General features: G+C 48.6%; 1 protein-coding gene across 3 annotated transcripts; it reads left to right on the top strand.

The window, feature by feature from the left end:
* The first annotated feature begins 19,681 nt into the window (after positions 1 to 19,681).
* POU4F2 (POU class 4 homeobox 2) lies at positions 19,682 to 23,127 on the top strand. 3 transcript variants are annotated; one of them, XM_075092430.1, is made up of 3 exons: positions 19,682 to 21,075; positions 21,259 to 21,298; positions 21,733 to 23,127. In XM_075092430.1, exons 1-3 carry the CDS (start codon positions 20,976 to 20,978, stop codon positions 22,682 to 22,684), a joined length of 1,092 nt encoding a protein of 363 aa, XP_074948531.1. In that variant the 5' UTR covers positions 19,682 to 20,975; the 3' UTR covers positions 22,685 to 23,127. The 3 variants fall into 3 exon arrangements, with proteins under 3 accessions (XP_074948531.1, XP_074948532.1, XP_074948530.1); XM_075092431.1 differs by having other exon boundaries at positions 19,682 to 21,081; positions 21,265 to 21,308; positions 21,743 to 23,127; XM_075092429.1 differs by having other exon boundaries at positions 19,682 to 21,302; positions 21,743 to 23,127.
* The last annotated feature ends 347 nt before the right edge of the window (positions 23,128 to 23,474 follow it).

Genomic DNA, 23,474 nt, shown 5'->3' with positions numbered 1-23,474 from the left:
CCTTTGAAGTGATCGGCACACAAGGACTTTGGGATCCTAGAGCAAATACAGATGTTGCCAGCTCTTTTCTTGGAGTCTCAATACTTTTGTCGTAATCTAGAATATTTGCTTACTTGCCACATTCTAGGGACTCAGGTAGCCGAGAAGCCTCTTGCAAACAGCACCAGCAAGGGTTAGCTAGAAGGAGAGATACTACAGGTATCTCAGAAGAAAAGCTCCCAGAATAAATGCTTTAATGCCTGTATAGAATAAAACCCAGGCTTGTAAAAGATAAAAGCATTTACAGCACATCAACTACTTCTTTTGTTGCATTCTTCAGTGTTATACACAGTTCAGCTTTTTTATTTTTAAAACATGTTTTTCTTAAATACAGGAGGCAGTCTAATATAAACAGATTTTCCACTGCCCTGTTAGCCTTAACCAGCAGAGATTGGTATCCTTTATATACAGCAAGATGATTTTAGTTTTAAAGAAACCTGACTCTTCTAGATTTTACTGTCTTGTTTAAGACTAGATGTCAAAGCTTTGAGCATTTTGCAGTAAGCACGAGCTCTTAAGTCTTGCACAAACATCTCAGGTGTTTTTTGTCTACCAGAAATCAGTGGCACTGCGCATGTGAGAAAAAGCAAAAGGTAAGGGTCAGGCAAAAATTCCAGTGCAACTGTGGTGCGCCCTTTGTGGTATATCACATTTCCAGTTAAAACATCAGGGCTGATACCGTATAAAATGCTGCCACAAAAAATATTCAGGCATAATTGACTATATATGCAAACAAGAGCTTGCAGGATCTAGCCCAGAACTTAGAATTAGGCAAATTAACACTGTCATTGGAGCCTTCAGACACAATGTTGCAGTAAGTCCCTGAAATCCTCTTGAAGGTCAAAGGGTCTTCCGTGTGGGAGGGGAATTCTTATTCAAACCATTCCCTCACATGGGACATTCATTATAAGGCTCTCTCTTCTCTGTATTTTCTTCTAGAGATAAGGATGACTGTTTAGGACCCTCACCATTAAAGGCAAGAGTTTCTTCCCATTTAAATATTTTAATCTCCATAGTTGTGATTCAATAAATTTTTTTATGTTGCGCTCCCTATGCAGGGTCCATCTCCCTGTCCCTCTCCCCTGCATAACAGCTGTGAAAATACAAGGGCTGAAATTTTAGCCCCAGTTCAACACAGCCCTTGCACACATTTAAGGTGCTGCAGCTGGTGAAGAGGCTGATTTACTTCAATGCTCTGCTGAGTTAGAGACCTATGACCTTATATCATATGCAACTTTAAATTGAGTTAATAACAGTTATATGTATGCAGTGACATAAACCAACGGCTTTTTCATTCCAGGAATAGAAAAGAATAAAGAAAATATTGGTCAGAGTCTGGAAGCTTTGCATATTCATACTTCTCACAGTTGTTAAGTGTTTGAAAATTCAGGTAATGAGCATACAATACTCTGGCTGCCTTTGTATTGCTTGGGGGTTTGCTATTCTAGTAATATCTCTACAGAAACTGTTCTATCAAGTCAGGTTTTTTGCCCTCAAATTGAATTAGCACTTGTACATTGAAGTTTTCAACATCACCCATAAGATTTTTTGACTTGTCAAAAGAATCTGCATGGTCTCTAACCATGAATAAAAATGATTTCAGGTATCATCTTTATTTCAGGTTTTATTTCCTGGGATTAATTTAATTGATTGTGCTGGTGGCTTGTTAAACAGCTGCTGAAATAAACAGACCATTTGTCTCTCTGTGTAAACATATGGGTACCTGGTTTAATTACAGTTCTTGCCAGGGTTGAGAAAAAAACCTAAAACAAAAAATACCCTGTTTTCCAAACTGACAGCGTAGACCTGAAATTGTAAGAACTCTCTCACAGCAACAAAACAGGGCTCATTTTGCTCTTGCTGATTTTAGTAAATCTTTTATCATATAGATGAAAAAGAATAAAGTTCAGTAGATCATATATAACCTCATAACTTTTTTTTTTTTGCATATATCCATGTATTTACACAAGACTTCCATGGTTTTCTCCTTGCCTGATATAACTAGGAGTAACCTCATAAATCTTTGCTGCAATATAATTCTCATTTTATGCTTACCTGACCTAACCCTGGTTTGTGTCTATTACAATCACATTAACTCTGTTTTATGGCTGGGTAACAGATCAGGGTCTAAACCAAAAACTGTAGATAAAATACAGTGGAAAGCACACCCCTTTGGCTTTAACACACATTTTTGCCACCCCCAGACAACTCTAGTAAAGAAAATAGCATTGCCAACAGCAAATAAAAGGAATAAATAATTCCAAGTAATTCTTAAACTCTTTTGCAAGAATTGTAGTTCCTTTAATATCCTTAGACATCTTGATTTTCTTAGCTATTCTTATTATATAATCAAAAAATCATGGGCTTACATGGAAAGAAAGTAAGCAGAAGCAAGTGGAGCCTCTAGCACAGGAAGTGGCCAAAAAGTCACTTCTGTAATAAGGTTCTGGAAACTCATAGGTACATATAGGATCAGTTATTAATAGCCTTTTTATGCCTAGATAAGCACCATTCTAAGTAGCATGCACGTCCAATACAAATGAAATATTAAGCACCACACTGTTGTGTCCAAACAGAAGGAAAGCTGCATAAATAAGAGTTGTTCCATTACACAGAGCCTCAGCTTCTCCGTCTCTACTATCCTACTACAACCAGACCACTTCACCAGTTTCCTATTCCATGCTTTCAGTGAAATGAAGCACATGTACACATGGTGCATGACAGGTCAAGGACGGGAGCAAAGCTGAGGCAGCTGCCATGAAAAACCCTACAAGAGCTGGGGAGAGCAAGTGACAAAGGGAATACTTTATGACTAGCTCCCATTTTGAGACCTTGGAAAGAGAAGAACAATGTCAATGTAACTAGAATATGTGAGGTGTGAAGAGCCTTTTGGAGCCAGACCAGAAGAAAAGCAATCATTGCCCCCACACCACCAAATGGACAGGTATTTCAAAGCCAGGAAACCGGGGTCCTGAGTCACCTGTGCACAGCCACTGCTGCTTAGATGACATTGTTTACTGATGGGAAGGGAGCAGGTCTCTAGCAATGCAACATAGACTTGCAATTGCTCTGAAAGGGAGAAAGAAAAGAGCAGGTAGAAGAGAAAGAAAAAGTAGGATGCTTACAAATTAATTACACAGGAAATATCTGCTCACCAACAACCATCCTGAGCTTGAATTCAATAAATATTCATTTTGTCCTACAGTATCCTAGTCTATCATTCATTTTAAAAACAAAGCCATGCCCTAGAGGCTGCACGTAGGTGATCTACCCAGACACATTCAGATGGCCAAACTTCAGCCCAATCTCCTCATTGAGTTCAAGCTCTGCTCCTTGGGAGATCTGCAGAGGAAATTAGGATAGCCATCTCTGTAATCTCTCTGCTGTTCTCTGTCACAATGTAGACTCAGAAAACAAACCAAAGATTTACTTCTAAATGATACATGTATGAATATCCTACTTCAGGTAAATAGAACCCGGCATTACTAAGCTTGTCACTAAACTGCTGAAAAATTCAGAAAGACAACAAAAGTTCAGAACCATGTCATTGGCACTGGTTGCTGAAAGTAGCTGTTCATTTAATGACAGAAGTAAACTATTCCCATTTTCTCAGATCAGAATATAATTTTGGGGGCTGTCTATCTTGGGATAATGTATTTTATTCCTTAACAGAGGAACATAAAAATTCTAATCAGTTTTCAAATCTCAGGAGTCCAAAGAGGATTTGCATTTCTGCATAAAGGAGGACTCGGTACAGAAGAATAAAATGGGACCAATATGGATTAGATGAACTCAGGTAGGATGCTGCTGTGGTCAGTTCCTTGACAGGATTTAGCATGGCTGGTAAGACCTACCTTTTTTAAACCCCTTCTCTGGAATGATGCCAGCTGTAATTATACATTATAATGAGTCAGAAACTTGAATTCACAGCAGAGCAGTGAACTTGTTTCTCCTCACCTTCAGTAATGTATTTCTGCCCTCCTTCTTCATCTTTCCTGTGTTGTTTTGTAGTTTATGTCAAACAAGTCTCAGTCTTCTCATTACAGACAAAAATCTCTGCTCATTGAAGTGCTGAGAGAGCTAATTCTTGTTGTTCGCACTTGTTACAGAAAACCTCCTGCCAAAGGAACCGTTTGGCTTAAAATATTGTAAACAACCTCTCCTCCTTTACCCACCACCACAGCTTGCTTTTAAGAAGTCTGTTTTCATAAACAGTATGTCTTGTCTGTTCAAAACAACATAACTAGGACTTGCCATATCAAATAAATTTATGGAAGAGAGCAATAAAGAAATATCTTGACAGACTAATGATGACCTCCTCTAAGCCAGGCACTTAAAAGGCTCACTTTCCTGCTTAGCAGATTAAAAAGTAAAAGCTGAGTGGCACAGTTGCCACTCACTTAGCAAGTGTAATACCTGCCCTACTGGCTACTGTGAAGATAAAAATCAGATGCACCATAGAGATGGCTACCAAACAAGTTGGTCTAAGTCTGTGGGGCATGAAATAACCAGGTTCGTGTCAGCTGCCAGTGGACACAAGAGACAAATTAGACAAGAAAATATGGACCAGCTTTTTTCCATTGCTTACCTTGCTGAAGCCTATGGATTTCCTTAGCATTTCTTGCTGTTTAAAACTAGGATGGGAAGAACGAGCTTTGCTAAGAAGGAGGGACTGGCTTTGCACTGACTATTTCATTTGGTGCCTAAGCATTAGTGTCTTGCACACAGCTTCCCATTAAGTAGCAATGGCAAGTTTAGAGATAGAAACGTAAAGTTGAGAGTGAAAGGCACTCTTAGCAAGAGTGGAAGTGAAAATTTAAGTAGTAAGAAAGGCTAACTTGGACAGTGTTTTGCAGAGGAGTAACACCTAGACCGGTGCAGAATTGTAGCCAGGACTTTGATGAACTGTGAGTCCTGCAGAGTTGTTTGGGCAGGAAAACACTGGCCTGCTCACACCAGTGCCTCTGGCAGGAGGAAGCAGCCGTACACTGGCTGTACAACAGTCACAGGCAGTGTCTGCAGGGACCCATTGGGACCAGTTTTGCCTCGTGGTATTTCTTTAGGAGCTCACATACTGGTGAGCTAAGCCCAGGAGAACTAGGGGTGATGCAATCTCCTCCCACATATCAGCTGTAGCTTCTCATTTCGCTCTGTATTATATTCTGTAGAGATCTCATTGTATTTCACATCACATAACACACAAAGAAAACACCATTCTTATTAACATAGCATATTCCTTTAAAATTATTTGACAAGGACAATGAACAAATGCAACTTAAAGCTAACTAGGTACTAGTCTTAAAATACAAATACACACAAGTATGTATCATGGTTTAACTCCAGCCAGCAACTAAGCACCACAGAGCCACTTGCTCACATCCCGTTTGGTGGGATGGGGGAGAGAATCAGAAGGGTAAAAGTAAGAAAACTCATGGGTTGAGATAAAGACAGTTTAATAGGTAAAGCAAAAGCCACGCACACAAGCCAAGAGTACTGATGGAGCTGGCAGAAGAGCTTGTCAAGCCACTCCCTGTCATTTTTCAGCAGTCCTGGTTAACTGCAGAGTTTGCAGGCAACTGGAAGCTTGCCAGTGTGATGCCCATCTACAAGAAGGGCCAGAAGGAGGATCTGGGGAACTACAGGCCTGTCAGCCTGACCTCAGTACCAGGGAAGATTATGGAGCGATACATCTGGAGTGCACTCACCAGGCAAGTGCAGGACAACCAGGGGATCAGGCCCAGCCAGCATGGCTTCATGAAAGGCAGGTCCTGCCTGACCAACCTGGTCTCCTTCTGTGACCAGGTGGCCCGCCTAGCGGATGAGGGAAAGGCTGTGGATCTTGTCTACCTGGACTTTAGTAAAGCCTTTGACACTGTCTCCCACAGCATCCTCCTAGAGAAGCTGGCAGCTCATTGCTCAGATGAGTATGGTCTTTGCTGGGTAAAGAACTGGCTGGATGGCTGAGCCCAGAGAGCTCTGGTGAACAGAGCTAAATCCAGCTGGCAGCTGGTCACAAGCGGTGCCCCCCAGGGCTCAGTTTTGGGGCCAGTTTTGTTTAATATCTTTATCTATGATCTGGATGAGGGGATTGAGTGTGTGCTCAGTAAGTTTGCAGATGACACCAAGTTGGGCAGGAGTGTCAACCTGCTCGAGGATAGGAAGGCTCTGCAGAGGGATCTGGACAGGCTGGATCGATAGGCCAAGGTCAGTTGTGGTTTAACAAGGCCAAGTGCCAGGTCCTGCACTTTGGTCACAACAACCCCATGCAACATTCCAGGCTTGGGCAAGAGTGGCTGGAGGGCTGCCTGGAGGAGCTGGCTGACAGCCAGCTGAGCATGGGCCAGCAGTGTGCCCAGGTGGCCAAGGTAGCCAACAGCATCTTGGCTTGTATCAGGAATAGTGAGACCAGCAGGAGCAGGGAGGTGATAGTGCCCCTGTACTCGGCACTGGTGAGGCTGCACCTCGAATACTGTGTTCAGTTTTGGGCCCCCCAGTACAAGAAGGACATTGAGTTGCTGGAGTGTGTCCAGAGAAGAGCAAAGCTGGTGAAGGGTCTTATGAGGAGCAGCTGAGGGAACTGGGGTTGTTTAATCTGGAGGAGAGGAGGCTGAGGGGAGACCTTATCGCTCTCTACAACTACCCAAGAGGAGGTTGTGGCGAGGTGGATGTTGGTCTTTTCTCCCAAGTCACTAGTGGTAGGACAAGAAATGGCCTCAAGCTACATCAGGGGAGCTTTAGATTGGATATTAGGAAAAAATTCTTTACTGAAAGAGTGGTCAGGCATTGGAACAAGCTGCCCAGAGAAGTGGTAGAGTCACCATCCCTGGAGGTGTTCAAAAACCATGTAGACATGGCACTTCAGAGCATGGTTTAGGAGGCATGGGGGTGTTCAGTTGACGCTTGGACTTGATCTTAGAGATCTTTTCCAACCTTAATGATTCTATAAGCAAAGCCAAACAAGGAATTAGTTCACTACTTCCCATCAGCAGGCAGGTGTTCAGTCATCTCCAAGAAAGCAGGGCTCCACCACAAGTAATGGTTACTTGGAAAGACAAATGCTATCACTCTAAATGTCCCCCTTCCTCCCTCTTCCCCCAGCTTTATATGCTGAGCATGATGTCATATGGTATGGAATATCCCTTGGGCCAGTTGGGGTCAGCTGTCCCAGCCGTGTCCCCTCCCAACCCCTTGTGCACCCCAGCCTGCTCATGGTGGGGTGGAGTGAGAGGCAGAAAAGGTCTTGACTCTGTAAGCCCTGCTCAGCAGTAACTGAAACATCCCTGTGTTATCAACACTTTTCAGCAGATTCAAAACATAGCTCCACACTAGCTACTATGAAGAAAATTAACTCTATCCCAGCCCAAACCAGCACAGCATGGAAACTATTAAAAGAATAACTGTAATCATTATTTAACTAGGTCTATGTAATTCCTAATGTAAGTAGAAGGGGCGAAAAATGCCTTATGCCCAAGACTTAAAAATTCACTGGCCTGCAGTCTTATACTAAGATTACCATTGCTCAGCCCAAACATTCAAACTGGAGGCAAAATGAAGTTCACTCTTTGAATTTGACTTATTCTTACAGATTTGAAAGCTGGACAGAAAGCCTTGGTAGAAAAAGGTAAAGAGTGAAATCTTGATTCTGTTCAAGTTAATAGAAAGCACTTGTGAAGTCCTGACCTCACTGAAGTCCCATTAGCATTTCTGAAAGTAACAGAGACCAACACATTTCTGCTAAATTAACCTCTGTGTTTGAGCACATGAGTTTCTCATAGGAGTCCCACACTCACCATCTGACACCAAGTTCTTCTGAGGCTGAAATGAATTCTTAGTTGGACTAAACTCATGCTGATGCCCACTGAGCTTCTCCTCCAGGTGGGAACGAGCAAAGCCATCTACAACAGGTGGAGCTGGGACTTTTCCCCAGAGATCAGGGTTAGTGCTTGAAAACAGTAGAGCAGAAATTTTGCCCTAAGAAGCAAACAGTTTTACCACATCAACAGGAGAAAAAAAAACCACCCACAAATGAAACAGAATGATGCAAAACCAAACCATGATTAAAATGGTGTTGTGCTTGCTATCAAAGACACTTGCAATGCCATTGGCTGCCAGATACCTATATTTTGTTAGAAGGAATTGTGTTTGTTATTTACTAGTAACAACCACCTTTTTGCCACTTTCTTTTGCATGAGGCACAGCCAGTATGTCCTAGAGGGTTGGGTTTTTTTCCACTAGAAAGTTTTGACAAGTTCCCACCTTTGTTTTCTACCTTCCTGCTATATCTCCCTCCACCTTCTGAAGCTGCATGGGCTACTATTTATCCATTACTTTGCTTTATTAAGATGCGGTTCACGTTTTCACCTGTGTTATATGTTTTGCAACCATGAAATATGGATCTAAGGTTCAAAAGACATAAGGCTGTAAAGAACCTTTCAGACACTTTCTGCATTCTGCACAAACTGCAGCAGATACAAGAGCAGTTTGGCAGTGCAGAGCTATCACCTGTGACCTAAAACAGCCTCTAATATACAAAATTTTAGATTGCAACATTGTTATGCTGGAATAAGTAGAGAGCTCTTTCTACATTTTCATCATGTTCTGATAAAATCCCAGGTCTGACAGTGTATCTTGATGGAAGAGTCCACATGAAATACATTGCTAATTATTTATACACCTCTTCAAAGGCTCAGTGCTTTTACTTGTACTTCTCACTACTCTTACCTACCCAGGCCCTAAAGCTGTTTTTCAATCACTGAATTGAAACCCCTTAGAGTAATAAGTTTATAACAGAGGTTCATAAACTTGGCAGTGATTAACAGCGCAGGTTAATCAAATTAGTGTAGAACAGGCTTTTCCCCCCTTTTCTTTAAAGGAAACTGGCCCCAAGTGTTTTTCCCTTATTGCTACCTGGAAATAAATTTGCAATTAACTTTTACTTATTGGTGTTGTAGTAGCCTCTGAAGACCCCAGCCAGAAGCAAGCACCGTTGTGCTTTTCCACACATAAATGCATACCAGGAGACAGCAGCCACTCTGAAGAGCCGACAACCCAGCACTGTCCCACAGATGAGTCCCAGTGATGCCCAGGAGCCAGGCACAGGCAGAGCCCAACTCTGCCAGCACCCACTCCTGCCTGAAAAAGAGCAGGCAGCCTCATGCTCATGAGTCATCCCACTTACTAAACATGCTGCTTGACAATTTAAAATAATCAAGAGGAATTATCCTCCACTGACTTTGGGTGGTCAGCTTATGAAAATAAAAAGGATCAAGTCCACCTACAGCTAAACCTACTATGTTTAATTTACTCCAAGACCAACAGGACATACATCTCCAGCAGACTCTACACAGGGAATTAGTATCTAATTTCAGCTGTTTGCAGTCAAACTCTCACTGACCATGAATTAACAATGGGAAAGGTGGGTCTGTAGCGGTTACCAGGCTGGATGGCAGCTGGGCCTACGCAGCCCGAACTTCCCAAAACTTGGAGCCAGCAAGAAGCTTCAAACAGAAAACAGCTTTCAGTGGCTGCTTTCTAAACCTCTGAACACATTGTTTGTCAGTCACTAGCCGCAGCATTTTTGTTTAGGGTTTTCTGGAGCATGATCTTGAAATAAAGGGGGTTAAAATCTTGACTTAATTCAATTCTGATAGGAAGAAAAAGGAAATTCCTGGACTGAGTTGGCTAAGTGCAGGGATGAAAAGGAACTATTCAGGAAGTACTTAAATGTATGATATTTGCTTCACCTCACTGAGTCACTGTTTTGTTGTGTTAATTGCTTCTGGAAATTGCAAACCCAAACCACCCACTGTCACTGTGGCTAACAGACTGAGCCTGAACACCCAACGCTTTCGCTTAGGACTCTCACTGGCAGTTATGAAAACCTGTGCTTGTTCAGGACTTCCTCTGTTATCAGCCACATTTACAATAATAAATTCATCATGTTAACCCAGAGTAAACTCATCCTCCTGCTTGACAGCTCACCTTCCTCTTGAGGCCCTGGCAGCACACACCCTTCACCCCCTGCCCATGTTCACAATCCAGCAGGGACCTCTCCTTTCTGCTTCCTCTGCTCACATCCTGCATTGCTGCCACCTGTGATCCCACCATCCTCCACTTGCTTTAAAATGTTGTTCCCGTTCTTCTTTTCGTGATACTTCATAACAGTCAGGGGCAGACAAAAAAATGGTATAAAAATGGTATTAAAACTGTGAGCAGATAAAGATTAAATTTCTCATTTTTGTCCTCTCCAAAACCGGGGGTGGGGTAGGTATCCAAAAAGTGATGTTCCTCCTTCCTTGCTTCTACTTGGATGACCTGTCAAACAGGTTAAGGAGGCAAAATTGTGGCTTTTACACCAGAGGAGTCGGCAAGAACACCAAAGCCTAGAACTTTGTTGGCATTTTTTCCCACTACTGGAAGCGGTCCAAGAATTCATGTTATAGCCCTGAACGGAACAATTGCTATGACCTGAAATTTTAGTACTCTGATGTGTGCCAGAATAGTATTTAAGGTCCAATTCAAATGTACATTAGCTAACAAACTAGGGAAGTGCAAACATACATAGGAATTCCCGCTTGCATAATACAAAGAGGGATGATGATCTCTAAAGGTAACTGTATTACACTAAGCAACTAAGTTTTTATAGTCTCTGGTTTGTCGGTTATTTAACTAAAAACAAACAAAAGCACACCCCAAAAAACCTACCAAAACAAGAGTGCAAATTTCACTTGGCAGTTTTTCAATTGTAGTAGTACTAGTACAGCCTAAGTCTGTCCTCTGGATTCAGATGAAACTCTCATTTGATGGCTGGTCTTTGACTTGGCAGGAGCTTTGCCATAATGAAGAATGCACCAGCCCAGCTTCAGTTTGTCATCTCCATAGCTTTTCCTTTGCAGATGTCTGTAGCACCTTAAGTTCACCTTAAGTCCCTGAGTAAGAGGAAAACCAGCCACTGTTCATACAGGTATAGAGATCTATTGTTTTCCACCACTTCACGGAAAACAGCTTGATTTGTGTGAATAAGGTCATCATGAATACAATGAAATAAACAGATATGGCAATACCACGCAGAATCAGGAAGTGAATGGACCCTTCCTTAAAACCAGCTGTAACATTGGACTGCCTCTTTAAAATAGGCGGTCTTGCCAAACAGCACTACAGGAAGGGGCATACCTCAGCTCTCAGAAGAAATCTACCCAGCTGTTCCCAGGTCTTGTTTAATTTCATAAGAGCATTCACACATGTCCTAATTCAGCAAAGAGGCTTCCAAGTCACTCAGTTATTTCTAATTTGAAGTGGAATAAATAAAAGCAAAATCTAGCCATGTACCTTTGCTAAAAGAGTGTTTCTTCCCTCCCTCTTTGTCCAACTGGACTGCTTTGTACATGCATAGCAGTCTTGATAAGGTCAGAGCTGTCATAGCAGCTCCTACCATTGCCTGATGCACTGTCACCACCTCTCACACCACTATAACACACATGAAATTATCAAAAGTTTACTGAAAAAGGTATTGTGTAGGGTATTTCATCATTGAAATACCCACACATGATATGAATGAATGTGTACATTTCATGTGTATGAAATGAAAGACATTTTTCATCATTTATGCATAGAAAATAAATGCAGTAACCCTCTAAAAAAAGATCCCTCACTAAAACCCTCTCTGGAAGATACCACTGCACAGCAGCACATACTTAGAGTTACATCTTAAGTCTCTGGTAAAAATGGGATTTATAAAGGCTGTGCTGACACAGCTTATCTACAAGACTGTGAAAACAACAGCCATGTGTAGAGAGCTCACCCCTGCTAAAACATGACTATATGCTTATTGAACATCAAACCCTACACAAGTTGTCTGACTTTTGCAGCAGGTCCCAAAACAGCAGGATTGCAAGCCAGCCCTGTCTCCTTCCCTTCCCAAGCCAGGGTCCACCCACAGCTGAAGCACAATTCTGAATCAAGTTAAAACAGAACTCTTCACCACCTTCTTCCTTTCACTTGCCTGCAAGAAGATACTCTTTCTACCTACCCATTTTGGTGTCCCCCCTTTTTAGTATCTAAAGCAACTGGGCCTTGGTAACTGATGAGCTTAAGTTGCTTTGACCTCCAAGCACATAACCCTTGCTTGACCTGAGCTTTTCAGGCCTTTTGGTTAATTTTTAAGTATCCTGAGCAATTAATAAGGATAGATTGAACTATCTTCTTTCTAGATTGACATATCTCCTGCCTTTGGGGCATTATTTCTTTAATAAATTAACATGTGCACTATTACATACAAATAACAGTATAGCATGCTGCAATATACTGTGACATGCCATGAGATGTCATACTGAGGACATGGAAGGACATCAGGTGTAACAAAGAGACTAAGTAATAATTAAACTACATTTTGTTCCAAGACATACCTCTCACATGATCCTTGCAGTGGGCAGGTGAGTGGCAGCACTCTGCTGGGAATTTCAAAGAGGGTTTGCTTTTGGCTCCAATTGAGAGGAGAGAGATTTTCCCTGTTCCCTGGAAACCAGCAGCAGGGGCCTGGCTGGGCAGTAGGGAGATACCTAACCCTGCTCTGGCCATCAGGAAGCATCTCCCAGAGCAAACTTTCAGTAGCTTCCTAGGGTCTGACCCTGGTTTTATCCACAGAAACACAGATAAGCTCCAGCTGCCGCCAGCCCCTGCTGCCCTAAAGCATCACCTGGAGCCAGGGTGGGGGGGGAGGATCTGGGCCCATCTCCCTAGCATCTGGGCTGCCCCAGCCTCCTGGGAAAAAACAGGGGAGCAGCCACAAGCTGCCCTTCATTTCAGCTCTTGTACCCCCAGGGTGCCCCGGCTATATTCATATGGGTGGGGCAGCAGTAACTCCACCACCTGCACCCTTCCTCACCCTATGGTGGGGACACACACAGGGCCACCCAGGCTGATGCCTCACTGGTCACCAGCATGCACGGATGGATGGATAGATGGACGGACGGACGGACGATGGGCAGGACATTCCCGAGTGCATCCCTCCTCACTAAGAGACATTCCACAGCAGTCAGCACTTAAAGCAGAGAATTTTTAATGGTTGTAAAAGCTGTGTCAGATACAACCCCCTCATTCAAAAATATCCACGAACATTATTAAAAATTATATCAACCTAAGAAAAAACAAACCAACCAACCAAAACAACCCCAAAACAACTGAAAAAAACCTGCCAACCTACCACCACCACCATTTTGGCCTACTTTGGGCAAGAGCGTCTGGACCCAGCAGGAATGTTTTCAGAGGCAGGCAAGCGTGCTGGGAGCCCAAGTCACTGGGAAAAACAGGGATGCTGGGACCTGTTAGAAAGCATTGCCTCCGTCATTTCATGGGTGTGGAGCAACAAATTCCCTTGCTCCAAGGAAACATGCCAGCCTAAACAAGAAAAACAAAATGTATTTTACTCAACTAAGTTCACTATGTCAGGGTATCTACCAGGCAACACAACTGTTCAGGGCTTAACAAGTAAAAATATGGTTTGATGCTATGTTTACTGTATATACATGGCAACAGACACATATGCAGCTTGATGATGATATTTGAAAGTTTTAAAATGACAGCCACTTTGGGTTTTCCCGGGTCAAAACAAACAGTAAAGCAGCTGAGCACAAGTTTAGTTCATCCCAATTCAGCAAAATATCTAAAGCGGAATGTGTGGATGAGCTCTCCTGAGTAAATGCCTCTACAGAAGTTTGTGTTAACAGACTATAAACTGAGCTGTCTGCGTCTTAAACTCTGTACTGGGTTGCCTATATATGTCAGTCAATTACTAATCTCTTGCTTCTTTTTTTTTCTGGGTATCGTTTATTTTCTGTCTGCATTTTTTCTTTATATTTGTAGTCCTGTTTTCTGATCTGTCCTCTTTTCCACGTGTGTATTTGCAGTTCTTAACACAGAACCATTTCATCAGGTTTGATGTTACTGGCAAAACTCCCATTGATCGACTTGATTGCCTTTGGTAAGAGATTTCACTGGAATTTGATTGCTGTCTCAGGACTGTGAGAGATTCGTGATAACGTAGTCCTAACAGGCTGTTTCCAATAGGAAATGTTGATATGAGCTGCAGAGGCATTTCACAATTTGATTTTATTATATTAACAGTCTTCAGAACATACAATATTTCATTTATAAAAAGGGATAGGAGAACACCGGCAGATACCTGCCCATGCTCTGTGTGTGAACAGAAGGGCTTTGATATGTGCCCAGAGGTTGTAGGAAGGATGGAATGCTTTTCTACTGAATTTTAACTAAAAAACAAGCAGAGGGGGGCAAAACGGTTTTGAGGATTGTGATCAGCTTTGAATAAAGCGTAGATGAGTGTCTGTGTCCACACATAAGGTGGACCCTCATCCCAAAATTATTGTTGCTCTTATGCACAGATATATCTTTGGAGAATTAAAGCCTGGTTTTCAAGGAGGATGAGCCTGTAGACTAGGTCTGAGCTCAGCATGCCTGGTCCTGCAGGGACCGAAGCTTCAGCACATATCTAATATTTCTAGCAGATCCTGGTTCTAGTGGGCCTTCCTCCCCAGCCAGGGTCAAGTCCCGTCATGCTCTGATTGTGTGGACATTGAATCAAAGGGAGAAAACAGAATAATTCACAGACATTTTCCACTACCCTTTCACGAAGCAGGATGAGTCCATGCAAGACCTCACCAAAACTATGGAGACCATGGAGAGCACAGAACATGCCACGGTGTACACCAAGTACGGCAGCTGTACATTATACACCTCTCACATGAGGCTGCAGGACCCTGTCTACCTAAATAAGTATTCTAGCACACTATTTAATGGCTCCGAGGTACAAACACCGATCCAGTGATGCAATGGTTAAACCATTTTTAAAATTGCTTCTATCCATTGGTGACAGCCTTCGCAGAACCATGAGGCTTCTCAATGCTTATCACTTGTCATAGTTTTTCTTCCTGGCTGAAAAGGGAAGGCTGCTCCGTGGTGCCTGGTGAATCCTGGGGACGTGTAAAGAGACCAGCCAAGACCTTGCATGATGGAAGGGGGAGAAAAGGAACTCAGATTTACCTTGAAAATGCTGCAGAAGAAGATGGAGTCCCGAAAGATAGCTGACATGGAAGCACAGTCTTTTGTCACACCGACTGCCTGCCACCAGCCTCCGGGTGCTGGGCTTGGCTGTGCGGCAGCGACACGCTGAACACGTGCGTTCTCATTGCTCCATTTAAATGGCATATGGAGGTAGAGAGGAACTTCATGCTTAATTAGGGGATGTGTTTGGAATATGATTTGTGATAATACATCTATAACAAGGGAAATTAATGAAAATAATTAATGAATGGTAATCGAAGATACCAGGTTTTTGTCTAAATCAGCAAGAATAGAGTCCCAAGGACATACACAGTGTGATTTATAGGATTTTTTTTTTTTTTAATGATCCATGAGGTCTTGATGTTTTCGGTGCAAGGAGTGGTTGGGGAAGCAGTTAGGAAGGGATTCCACCTGTGAGGCCATTTGTAAGATAGGGTCCTGCGAGAGTTAAATTTGAATTTCTTATCTGCTTTGTATTTTCCAATATTTCTTTTCCTTTAGAAGCCACTTCATGTCTGTGAATTTCCCTCTTTATGATTTTATCTTTATCTGTAAGGAAAAGCAGTGAAGTTTGCCTCATATCCAGCTGCTTTGATTTTAAACAGTGTTTGGAGAGCAGGTGTATCTCAAAAAAAACCGCAGACGAACAGAACACATGCAAAATCACGGCCTTGCAGGATGCTCAAGACCCTTGAGCTATAAGGCATATGATGGAAACTTGAATTAAAACGGATGCATTAAAAATAACTTTTGCATGGAGCCATGGCAAGCCAAGCAGATGATGTATGGTGCTGATATCAGCTGTCATTAAATAGCACGGCACAGCATGGGACAGGAGAGTCACCGTTGCTACTGGTGTTAACAAGGGCTACGGGTGGCCAAGGCCTTTCCCGAGGCCTCCAAGGCTGGCAGAGCTTCGTGAGAGCCCAAGGAAGCATGAGAAGGTGCTTGGTCTCCCCTGCCAGACTGGGCCCACCTCAAACAGCAACTCCAGCAAGAAAGAGGGGTTGAAATCGGTGCCAAAAAGCCCTGTGCAAAGGCTGGACCTGCCCTCCACCTCCAGCCAGCTTTCACCCTCCCTCCTGGAAAAGTGCTTTTTGGATGGTGCCCTGGGTACTGTGGGAAACGTGCGATGCAGGCGAGCAGAGGAGAGGCAGTGTGAGCCGGACGGCTCCTGCTTAGCAGTCTGCTCACATCTTTCTCCCACGAAGAATATTCAGCGTTCTTTGTCTAAAATGTTGAGTGGTTATGAATAGTAAGGATAGACTATCTGTAATTATTTTTAAATTATTAATGGTTTTGTTAGATCCCTTCACTTTTACATTAGGTTTCTGTTAATGTAAGTTAAATCAAAATGTACTTCAGTTTCTAGGCAGCTCCCAAATGTATTTTTCATTCTTTCATAACATTACTTCAACTTCTCGATGAGGTGTCTATGATAAAGTTTGCTCCTGAGCCGGCAGACTCCCAGTCCTAATGAATTCAGCGAAAGGCTCACCGAGCAGGCTCTTATCAGCCGGGCTAGATGGCAAACGAGGAGGCCATCGCTGTGCTGCCAGTTAATATACTACCCCCAGCTAGCAGGTGTTGTACCCTATTCATAAGAAGGACTGCGGAGGCCAGGGGAGTATCGTCAAAGGCAAGGGCAGAGTTTATCAGAATAACTGAGTTACTTTATTGGCACTTTCCATTATGCTTAGGAGACTCGGGTTGTTACGCCACACGCTCCTGATCAGAAAGTACCTGCCGAGTGCCTCGCTCAGGGTTCAGACCTCGCAGGGGGTGAGGAGCGGGTACCGCACACCGCCCTGCCCGCATCCCTGCCCCAGGGGATGCTCTCAGCCGGGAGTGGGGGGTGGGGGGCTCAGAGCGGGGAGAGCCCTCCCTCCCAAGGCAGAAACGCCGTCTCCTGGAGACGCCCCTCTCCTTCCCTCGCCCCTGGGTCGGGCGGGGCCGGGGGTGCGGGCGGCCGGGGGCCCGCGGGGACGAGCCCGCCGCCTCTCGCCCGCCCGTCGCCCCGCTGCTGCCGAGGGGAGCGGCGTCGGGGAGAGGAGCGTGCGGAGTTAAACGCGCGCGTTCAACACAAACGCCACGAAAAATGCCTGGATAAATTATGCAGAGGGATTTCTGGATTTCTTTCAAGTAATTAAGTTTCGATTTCTTGCATTTATTTTAGTGCCAGAAAGCACGAGGCGCCACGGCCGGCAAAAGTCTTCATTGATCGTTCCGGGCTTTAAGTTTGACTCCGTGACTGGACTTGGCTTGCGGCGGCAGCGCGGCCCCGGCGAGGCCGAGGGGGCGGCGGGCCCGTCCCGCCGCGGGGGGCGGCGGGGGCGCCGCGGTGGGTGCACCCCTCGGTGCCTGCCCAGCGCCGCGCTCCCGCCCCGAAGCCAGACTGTGGGGGGGTTGGGGGTGGGGGGTGTAGAAGGGGACCAGGAGCCGGTGCAGGCAGCGATACCGGGCTGCGGGGGTGGGGTGGGGGTAAGGGAGGGCGCTGGGGGTGCGGGGCTGCCGCGGCGGGGCGACCCGGCCCGGTGGGTGCCGCAGCTCTGCGGGTTGCAAGAGTCCTCACCCGCTGCGCCCCCGAGGCGGCGGGGCCGGGTCTCCCCACCACCCCGGAGCCCCGGGGGAGCGGCGCGGAGGCGGCGGGGGCCGGGGGCGGTGCGGGACACCGGGGCCGCCCCGGCGGCAGAGTCGGGGCCGGCGCTGCCCCGCGCTCAAAACAAAGGTAGAGTTTTCTCAAAGTGTAGCCGCATCTTAATGGATTAAAAATTCATAGGGCGCATTAGGTTCGGTAAAATATGAATGCGCGGCTTTAAATTTTAATCGTAAATCAGAACACGGATACATGAGAGGCGACAGTGATTTCTCCCCAGATGTCTGCGTGGGTCAGGGTGTGGGCGTGGGTAAGGGGGTGGAGGGGGGCCTCTCCTTTTATTTAGGCGGCCCACCGGCGCGCAGAGCCGCCTGCAGGGCCCGGGGGCCGGCGAGCTGCCGGGGGGCGGTGGGGTGTCCTCGCCTGCTGCGGCTCCCCCCGGCGGCCCCCACGACACCGGGCGGGGCGGGGGGGGGGGGCGGGGGGGGCAGATGGCCATCGCGGCGTGTCTCTCAAAAAAAACAAAACACAAAAAGAAAGTGGGGGCGGGAAGAGGTGGGGAAAGGGAACTGCAGCCTTTGCCGGGCGGCGGTGCCGCGGGCAGGGCGCTGCCGGCAGCGGGGTGCAGCGGGGCGCGGCGGGTCCCTGGGGCGCGGGGAGCCACGGGCAGGCGCGGCCCTGCGGGGACACCCCGGGGTCAGCCCCGGGCCCGGTACCGAGGAAAGTTTGCCCAGCTCTCCCGCCGCCCCGCTCCGCGCCCCGCTGCATCCCCGCGGCCGCCGTTCGGAGCGGCGAGAAGCGCTCAGCGTTTTGGAGATCGGTTGTCAGTTGCTATTAAAATCAAGATTAATTCATATTAACGATATGCATTCTCAATTCTCCCGTGTGACAGCATACATTAGAACAACTATTGCGAGTAATTAAACTCAATGCGGGAGGGGTTAAATGTATAACGTGGAGCGGTGGGGTTTTTTTTTTCCTCCTCCTCACCCTTCTCTCCGCCAAAGTTCGGCCGCGGAGCGGGGCGGGCAGAGCCCCTTCCGCGGCTCCGCGCACCCGGCCGGCTGCCCGCCCTCCGGCTTCCCAGCGCCAGCGAGGTATTTGCTTCTCGGTTGGGTTTGTTGTTGTTGCTGTTGTTGGGTTCCCCCCACGCACACACGTCCGCGAAAGTGGGAGATTTGCCTCGTTCGCCCGCGCACCTCCGGCCGCGCCCGCGCTGAAGCGCGAAGGGTGGTGGCCGCGGGCGGGGAGGCGGAGGCGGGCGGGAGCCAGCGCCGGGCGGGCTGCGGGGACCCCGGCGGAGGGGACAGCGGAGGAGGGCACCCCGGGCGGCGGGGACCCCGGCGGGGGGAGGCGGAGGGAGGGAGGGAGGGACCGTCGCCTCCCCGCCCGCCGCTGGCCTCCACGGGCGGAACGCGCCTCGCGTGGGCTCTGCCCGGGATTTACTGCGACCGCGCCAAAATATTATCGATGGTTTTTTCTTGGGCGTTGGAGATGCTCGATGCTTTAGACTAATTAGACGAGCCAAAAGCCTTTTGAAGATTAAGCAAATTGGACAACCCTTGTTAATTAGAACATAATTTAAAGTTTGAAATTATATCACTCATGAAGTAGCCTAATTAGTATGACGATATGTTAATAGCCTACCGAGACGCGAAGCGCGGAGGTTTGGCATGAACTCCTTAAAGGCTTGCAAGAAAATCCTCTTTCCTATGTTGTCATTAATAAAAGATTTCTATAGACTTCAGCCTTTCAACGGTGACATACAATTTATAGTACACACAATGCATTAGCCCATAGTGCTGCTCAATTTTTTTACTATTATGAAAACTAATAAATTCGTCAAGCTGAATTAAGCATACAAATCAGATGAGGCATAACAGATTACATATTGAAGCGCTGTGTCTCCCGAGCCTAAATGAAATTTCAATCTAATAATTCCTTCCTGGCCCGGCCATAATTTGTTTAGAGATGTTGTTCTACTTCTTTCCAAGCGCTATTCGCACCATAATTAAATGATACTCAAGCTTTTAACTTTGATTTATTTCATTTCTCCGAGCTGGCGACAGTGAGAGCTGATACAATGTAATTTTTTTTTTATTTCCCTTAAAATTACCAAGTCTGCTGTTTAGGTGAGAAATTAAACACCTAAGCACTTATTTTAACCTTCCTGCTGCAAAGTGAAATTCATGGAAATAAACCCGGCCACCTTCAGTAAAACTGACTTTCCCCGATTTCTTTTTTCTCTCTTTTCTTTTATTTTTTTTTCCTTTTCTGCTTTTTCGCAGAGAGAGGCAGGGGGAAGTTGGCGGGACAGCGGTGCGCTTTTGCGGGAGGATCCCTCTGGCTCCCCGCCGATGGGGGACGCCCGGGGGGGACACACACATTTCCCTCCGCGGCCCCGCGCAGCGCCCGGCGGCCTGCGCCCCCCGCGCCCCCCGCGCCCCTCGCCGCCCCCGCCGGAGCGGCGAGCCCTGCCAGGCAGCGCCCGGGACACTCCGGCTGTGGGCTCGTCGTGAGCCCGGACGGGACTTTTTTTCTTTTTTTTTTCTTTTTTTTTTTTTTTAATGGAGAGTAGATTTGGGGCGGCGGGCGGGGGGGTCGCTTTCTCCCCCCCCCCTTTTATTTTTCTTTTTTTGGCTTTTTTCCTCCCCTTTCCGGGAGGCGGCGGGGCGCGGCGCGGCGGTGAGTGTGGGAGCACGCGTGGGCGTGGGCGTGGGCGCGGGGGCGGCGGGGGGCGGGCAGGGAGCGGCGGAGGAGGGGGCCGGGGCCGAGGAGGCAGGCGCGGAGGGCCCTTCCCGAGGAGTTGGGCTGTAGTGACAGGCGAGAGGGGAGGGGAGGGAGGGGAGAGAGTAAAACCCACCGGCGCGGCGGCGGGGAGGGCACTTCGCGAGAGGCGAGGGCCGGCGCCGGAGCGGAGGCGGCGGCGGACGGCGGCGAGCGCCCGGGCGGAGGGGCGGGAGGCAGCCCGCGCATCCCCCGCGCATCCCCCGCGCATCCCCCGCGCACCATCCCCGGCTCGCCGGAGCCGCCTCTCCCGGCCGCGTCCTCCCCGGCGGGGCTCGGGCAGCCGGCTGGGGGGCGAGTGGGAATTTTTTTTTTTTACATTTTCTTTTATTTTTCAGGGGGTGGGGGCGCGGGGCGGGCGGGGGGTCCGGGGCTCCTGTGGCTTTTCCGGGGGGTCCGGGCCCCCGGCCCCGCGCCCCTGCCCTCCTCCGGCGGCCGCCCGCCGGCGGGCCGGGCCGCGGCGGCGACGAGCACCATGATGATGTCCCTGAGCAGCAAGCAGCCCTTCGGCCTCCCCCACGGCGGCGGCGGCGGCGGCGGCGGCCTCCACGAAACCAAGTACTCGGCCCTGCACACCGCCTCGCCCTGCCCCTCCGCCGGCGCCGCCGCCCCCGCCGCCAGCTCCCCCAGCAGCACCGGCACCGGCGGCTCCGCCGGACGCGGCTCCAGCTCCGGCTCCGGCCCCGGCTCCGGCTCCGGCAGCGGCGGCTCCGGCTCCGGCTCCGGCTCGGGCTCCGGCCCCGGCGGCGGCGGCGGCGGCGGCGCGGAGGCGATGCGGAGGGCCTGCCTGCCCGCCCCTCCGGTAGGTGCCCGCCGCCCGCCGCCCCGCTTTAAGGGGAGCCCCTCGGCGGCCCCCCGGATCCGCCTGATGATTTTTTCATGGCCGCGCAGCAAATCACCCGGCGCCGCCGGGCGCTCGCCCAACTTATGCATGCGGCGGCTCTTGCCGCCCGTATTAATTTTTATGACCTGGGATGCTGCGTGCGGCTGGTGCGTGTGTCCGTCCGTCCGTCCGTCCGCCCGCCCGCGGCTGCCTGGCTCTGTGCGAGCGGCTGCGCGCCGCGCCCGCTCCCTCGCCCCGCTCGCTCCCTCTTCTCCGCTCCCCCCCCCACCCGCAACCCCCCCCCCCTTCGCCAGGATTTCTCTTTTAACATGCTGGGAAGGTTTTAGTGGCACGGCGGAGTGCGCGGGGAGGCGAATTCCCTGCTGAGCGTTATGTGTGCCTTCTATTTGCAATTGCAGAGCAATATATTCGGCGGTCTGGACGAAAGCCTGCTGGCCCGCGCCGAAGCCCTGGCAGCGGTGGACATCGTCTCCCCGAGCAAGAGCCACCACCACCACCCGCCGCACCACAGCCCCTTCAAGCCGGACGCCACGTACCACACCATGAACACCATCCCCTGCACCTCGGCCGCCTCCTCCTCCTCGGTGCCCATCTCCCACCCGTCCGCCCTGTCGGGCACCCACCACCACCACCACCATCACCACCACCACCACCACCAGCCCCACCAGGCGCTGGAGGGGGAACTCTTGGAGCACCTGACGCCGGGGCTGGCGCTGGGGGCCATGGCGGCCCCCGACGGCGCCGTGGTCTCCACGCCGGGCCACGCGCCCCACATGGCCGGCATGAACCCCATGCACCCGGCGGCGCTGGGCATGGCCCACGCCCACGGGCTGCCGGCCCACATGGGCTGCATGAGCGACGTGGACGCCGACCCCCGCGACTTGGAGGCCTTCGCCGAGCGCTTCAAGCAGCGCCGCATCAAGCTGGGGGTGACCCAGGCCGATGTGGGCTCGGCGCTGGCCAACCTGAAGATCCCGGGGGTGGGCTCCCTCAGCCAGAGCACCATCTGCCGCTTCGAGTCCCTCACGCTCTCCCACAACAACATGATCGCCCTCAAGCCCATCCTGCAGGCCTGGCTGGAGGAGGCCGAGAAGTCCCACCGCGAGAAGCTGGCCAAGCCCGAGCTCTTCAGCGGCGCGGAGAAAAAGCGCAAGAGGACCTCCATCGCCGCCCCCGAGAAGCGCTCGCTGGAGGCCTACTTCGCCCTCCAGCCCCGGCCCTCCTCCGAGAAGATCGCCGCCATCGCCGAGAAGCTGGACCTCAAGAAGAACGTGGTCCGCGTCTGGTTCTGCAACCAGCGCCAGAAGCAGAAGCGCATGAAGTACTCGGCCGGCATCTGAGCCGGCGGCTGCGCGGCGGCGGAGGATCGCCAGCACCATCAGCGTCGGCAAAAAATTAAAATTAAATCATCGTCAACAACAACAACAAAAAAAAAAACAGAAAAGGAGGAAAAAAAAAAAAAAAACCAACAACCAACCCCCTAACCAACCCAAGCCCACGACCCGCCCCGCCGCCCCCAGCCCGCCCCGCCGCCCAACTTTCGGGGGACCTTCCCCGCGGAACCGCCGCCCGGACCCGCCCCGGCAAGTACCGCTGGTTTTTATTCTTAACAGACCTCGCCTGGGTGCAAGCGCCGAAGGCGCCCTTCGCAGCGGCGCGGCCGCGATGCCAAGGCTTGCTCGGGACCCAAACTTGAATCTAGAGTTGAGGCTCGCGCCGCGAGAGACGTCTCAAAAGTATTTTGATTTAAATAATAATAATAATAATAATAATAATGATTTAAAAAAAAAACAGATGGCAGGTTTTTCTGCATTTACACTGCGTATTATAAATATATAAATATATATATATTTTTACTGTGGTTATTATCCTTTTCCTTCTCTGAAGTTATACCGCTTAGGGAAAGAGCTGATCCTGCTGTGTTCACTGGTCTTCAAAAGCTATTATTAGATTACTGCCAAACAACCCCTTGTAAATTATTAATTTATCTCTCTAGCAACTTCATTTTGTGCTCATTCTAATTAATTACACCTCTTTAAGTCTTGATAAAAGTAAAAAAAAAAAAGGATAGTGAGGCTCGAATATTTTGTGTTGGTAGGATTTATGAACGTGAGCTTTTCTCTTCTTCTG

Source organism: Phalacrocorax aristotelis, chromosome 4, assembly GCF_949628215.1.
Source record: "Phalacrocorax aristotelis chromosome 4, bGulAri2.1, whole genome shotgun sequence".
Lineage (NCBI taxonomy): Eukaryota > Metazoa > Chordata > Aves > Suliformes > Phalacrocoracidae > Phalacrocorax > Phalacrocorax aristotelis.
Note: the sequence above shows the minus strand (reverse complement) of the source record. Positions and strands in the feature narration are given on the sequence as shown.

What these genes read in the sequence shown, in the direction of transcription:
- POU4F2 (XM_075092429.1), top strand. Translation starts at nt 20,976, where the DNA reads ATGATGATGTCCCTGAGCAGCAAGCAGCCCTTCGGCCTCCCCCACGGC. An exon ending in CCTGCCTGCCCGCCCCTCCG is followed by an intron (nt 21,303 to 21,742) that starts GTAGGTGCCCGC and finishes TTGCAATTGCAG; the next exon opens with AGCAATATATTCGGCGGTCT.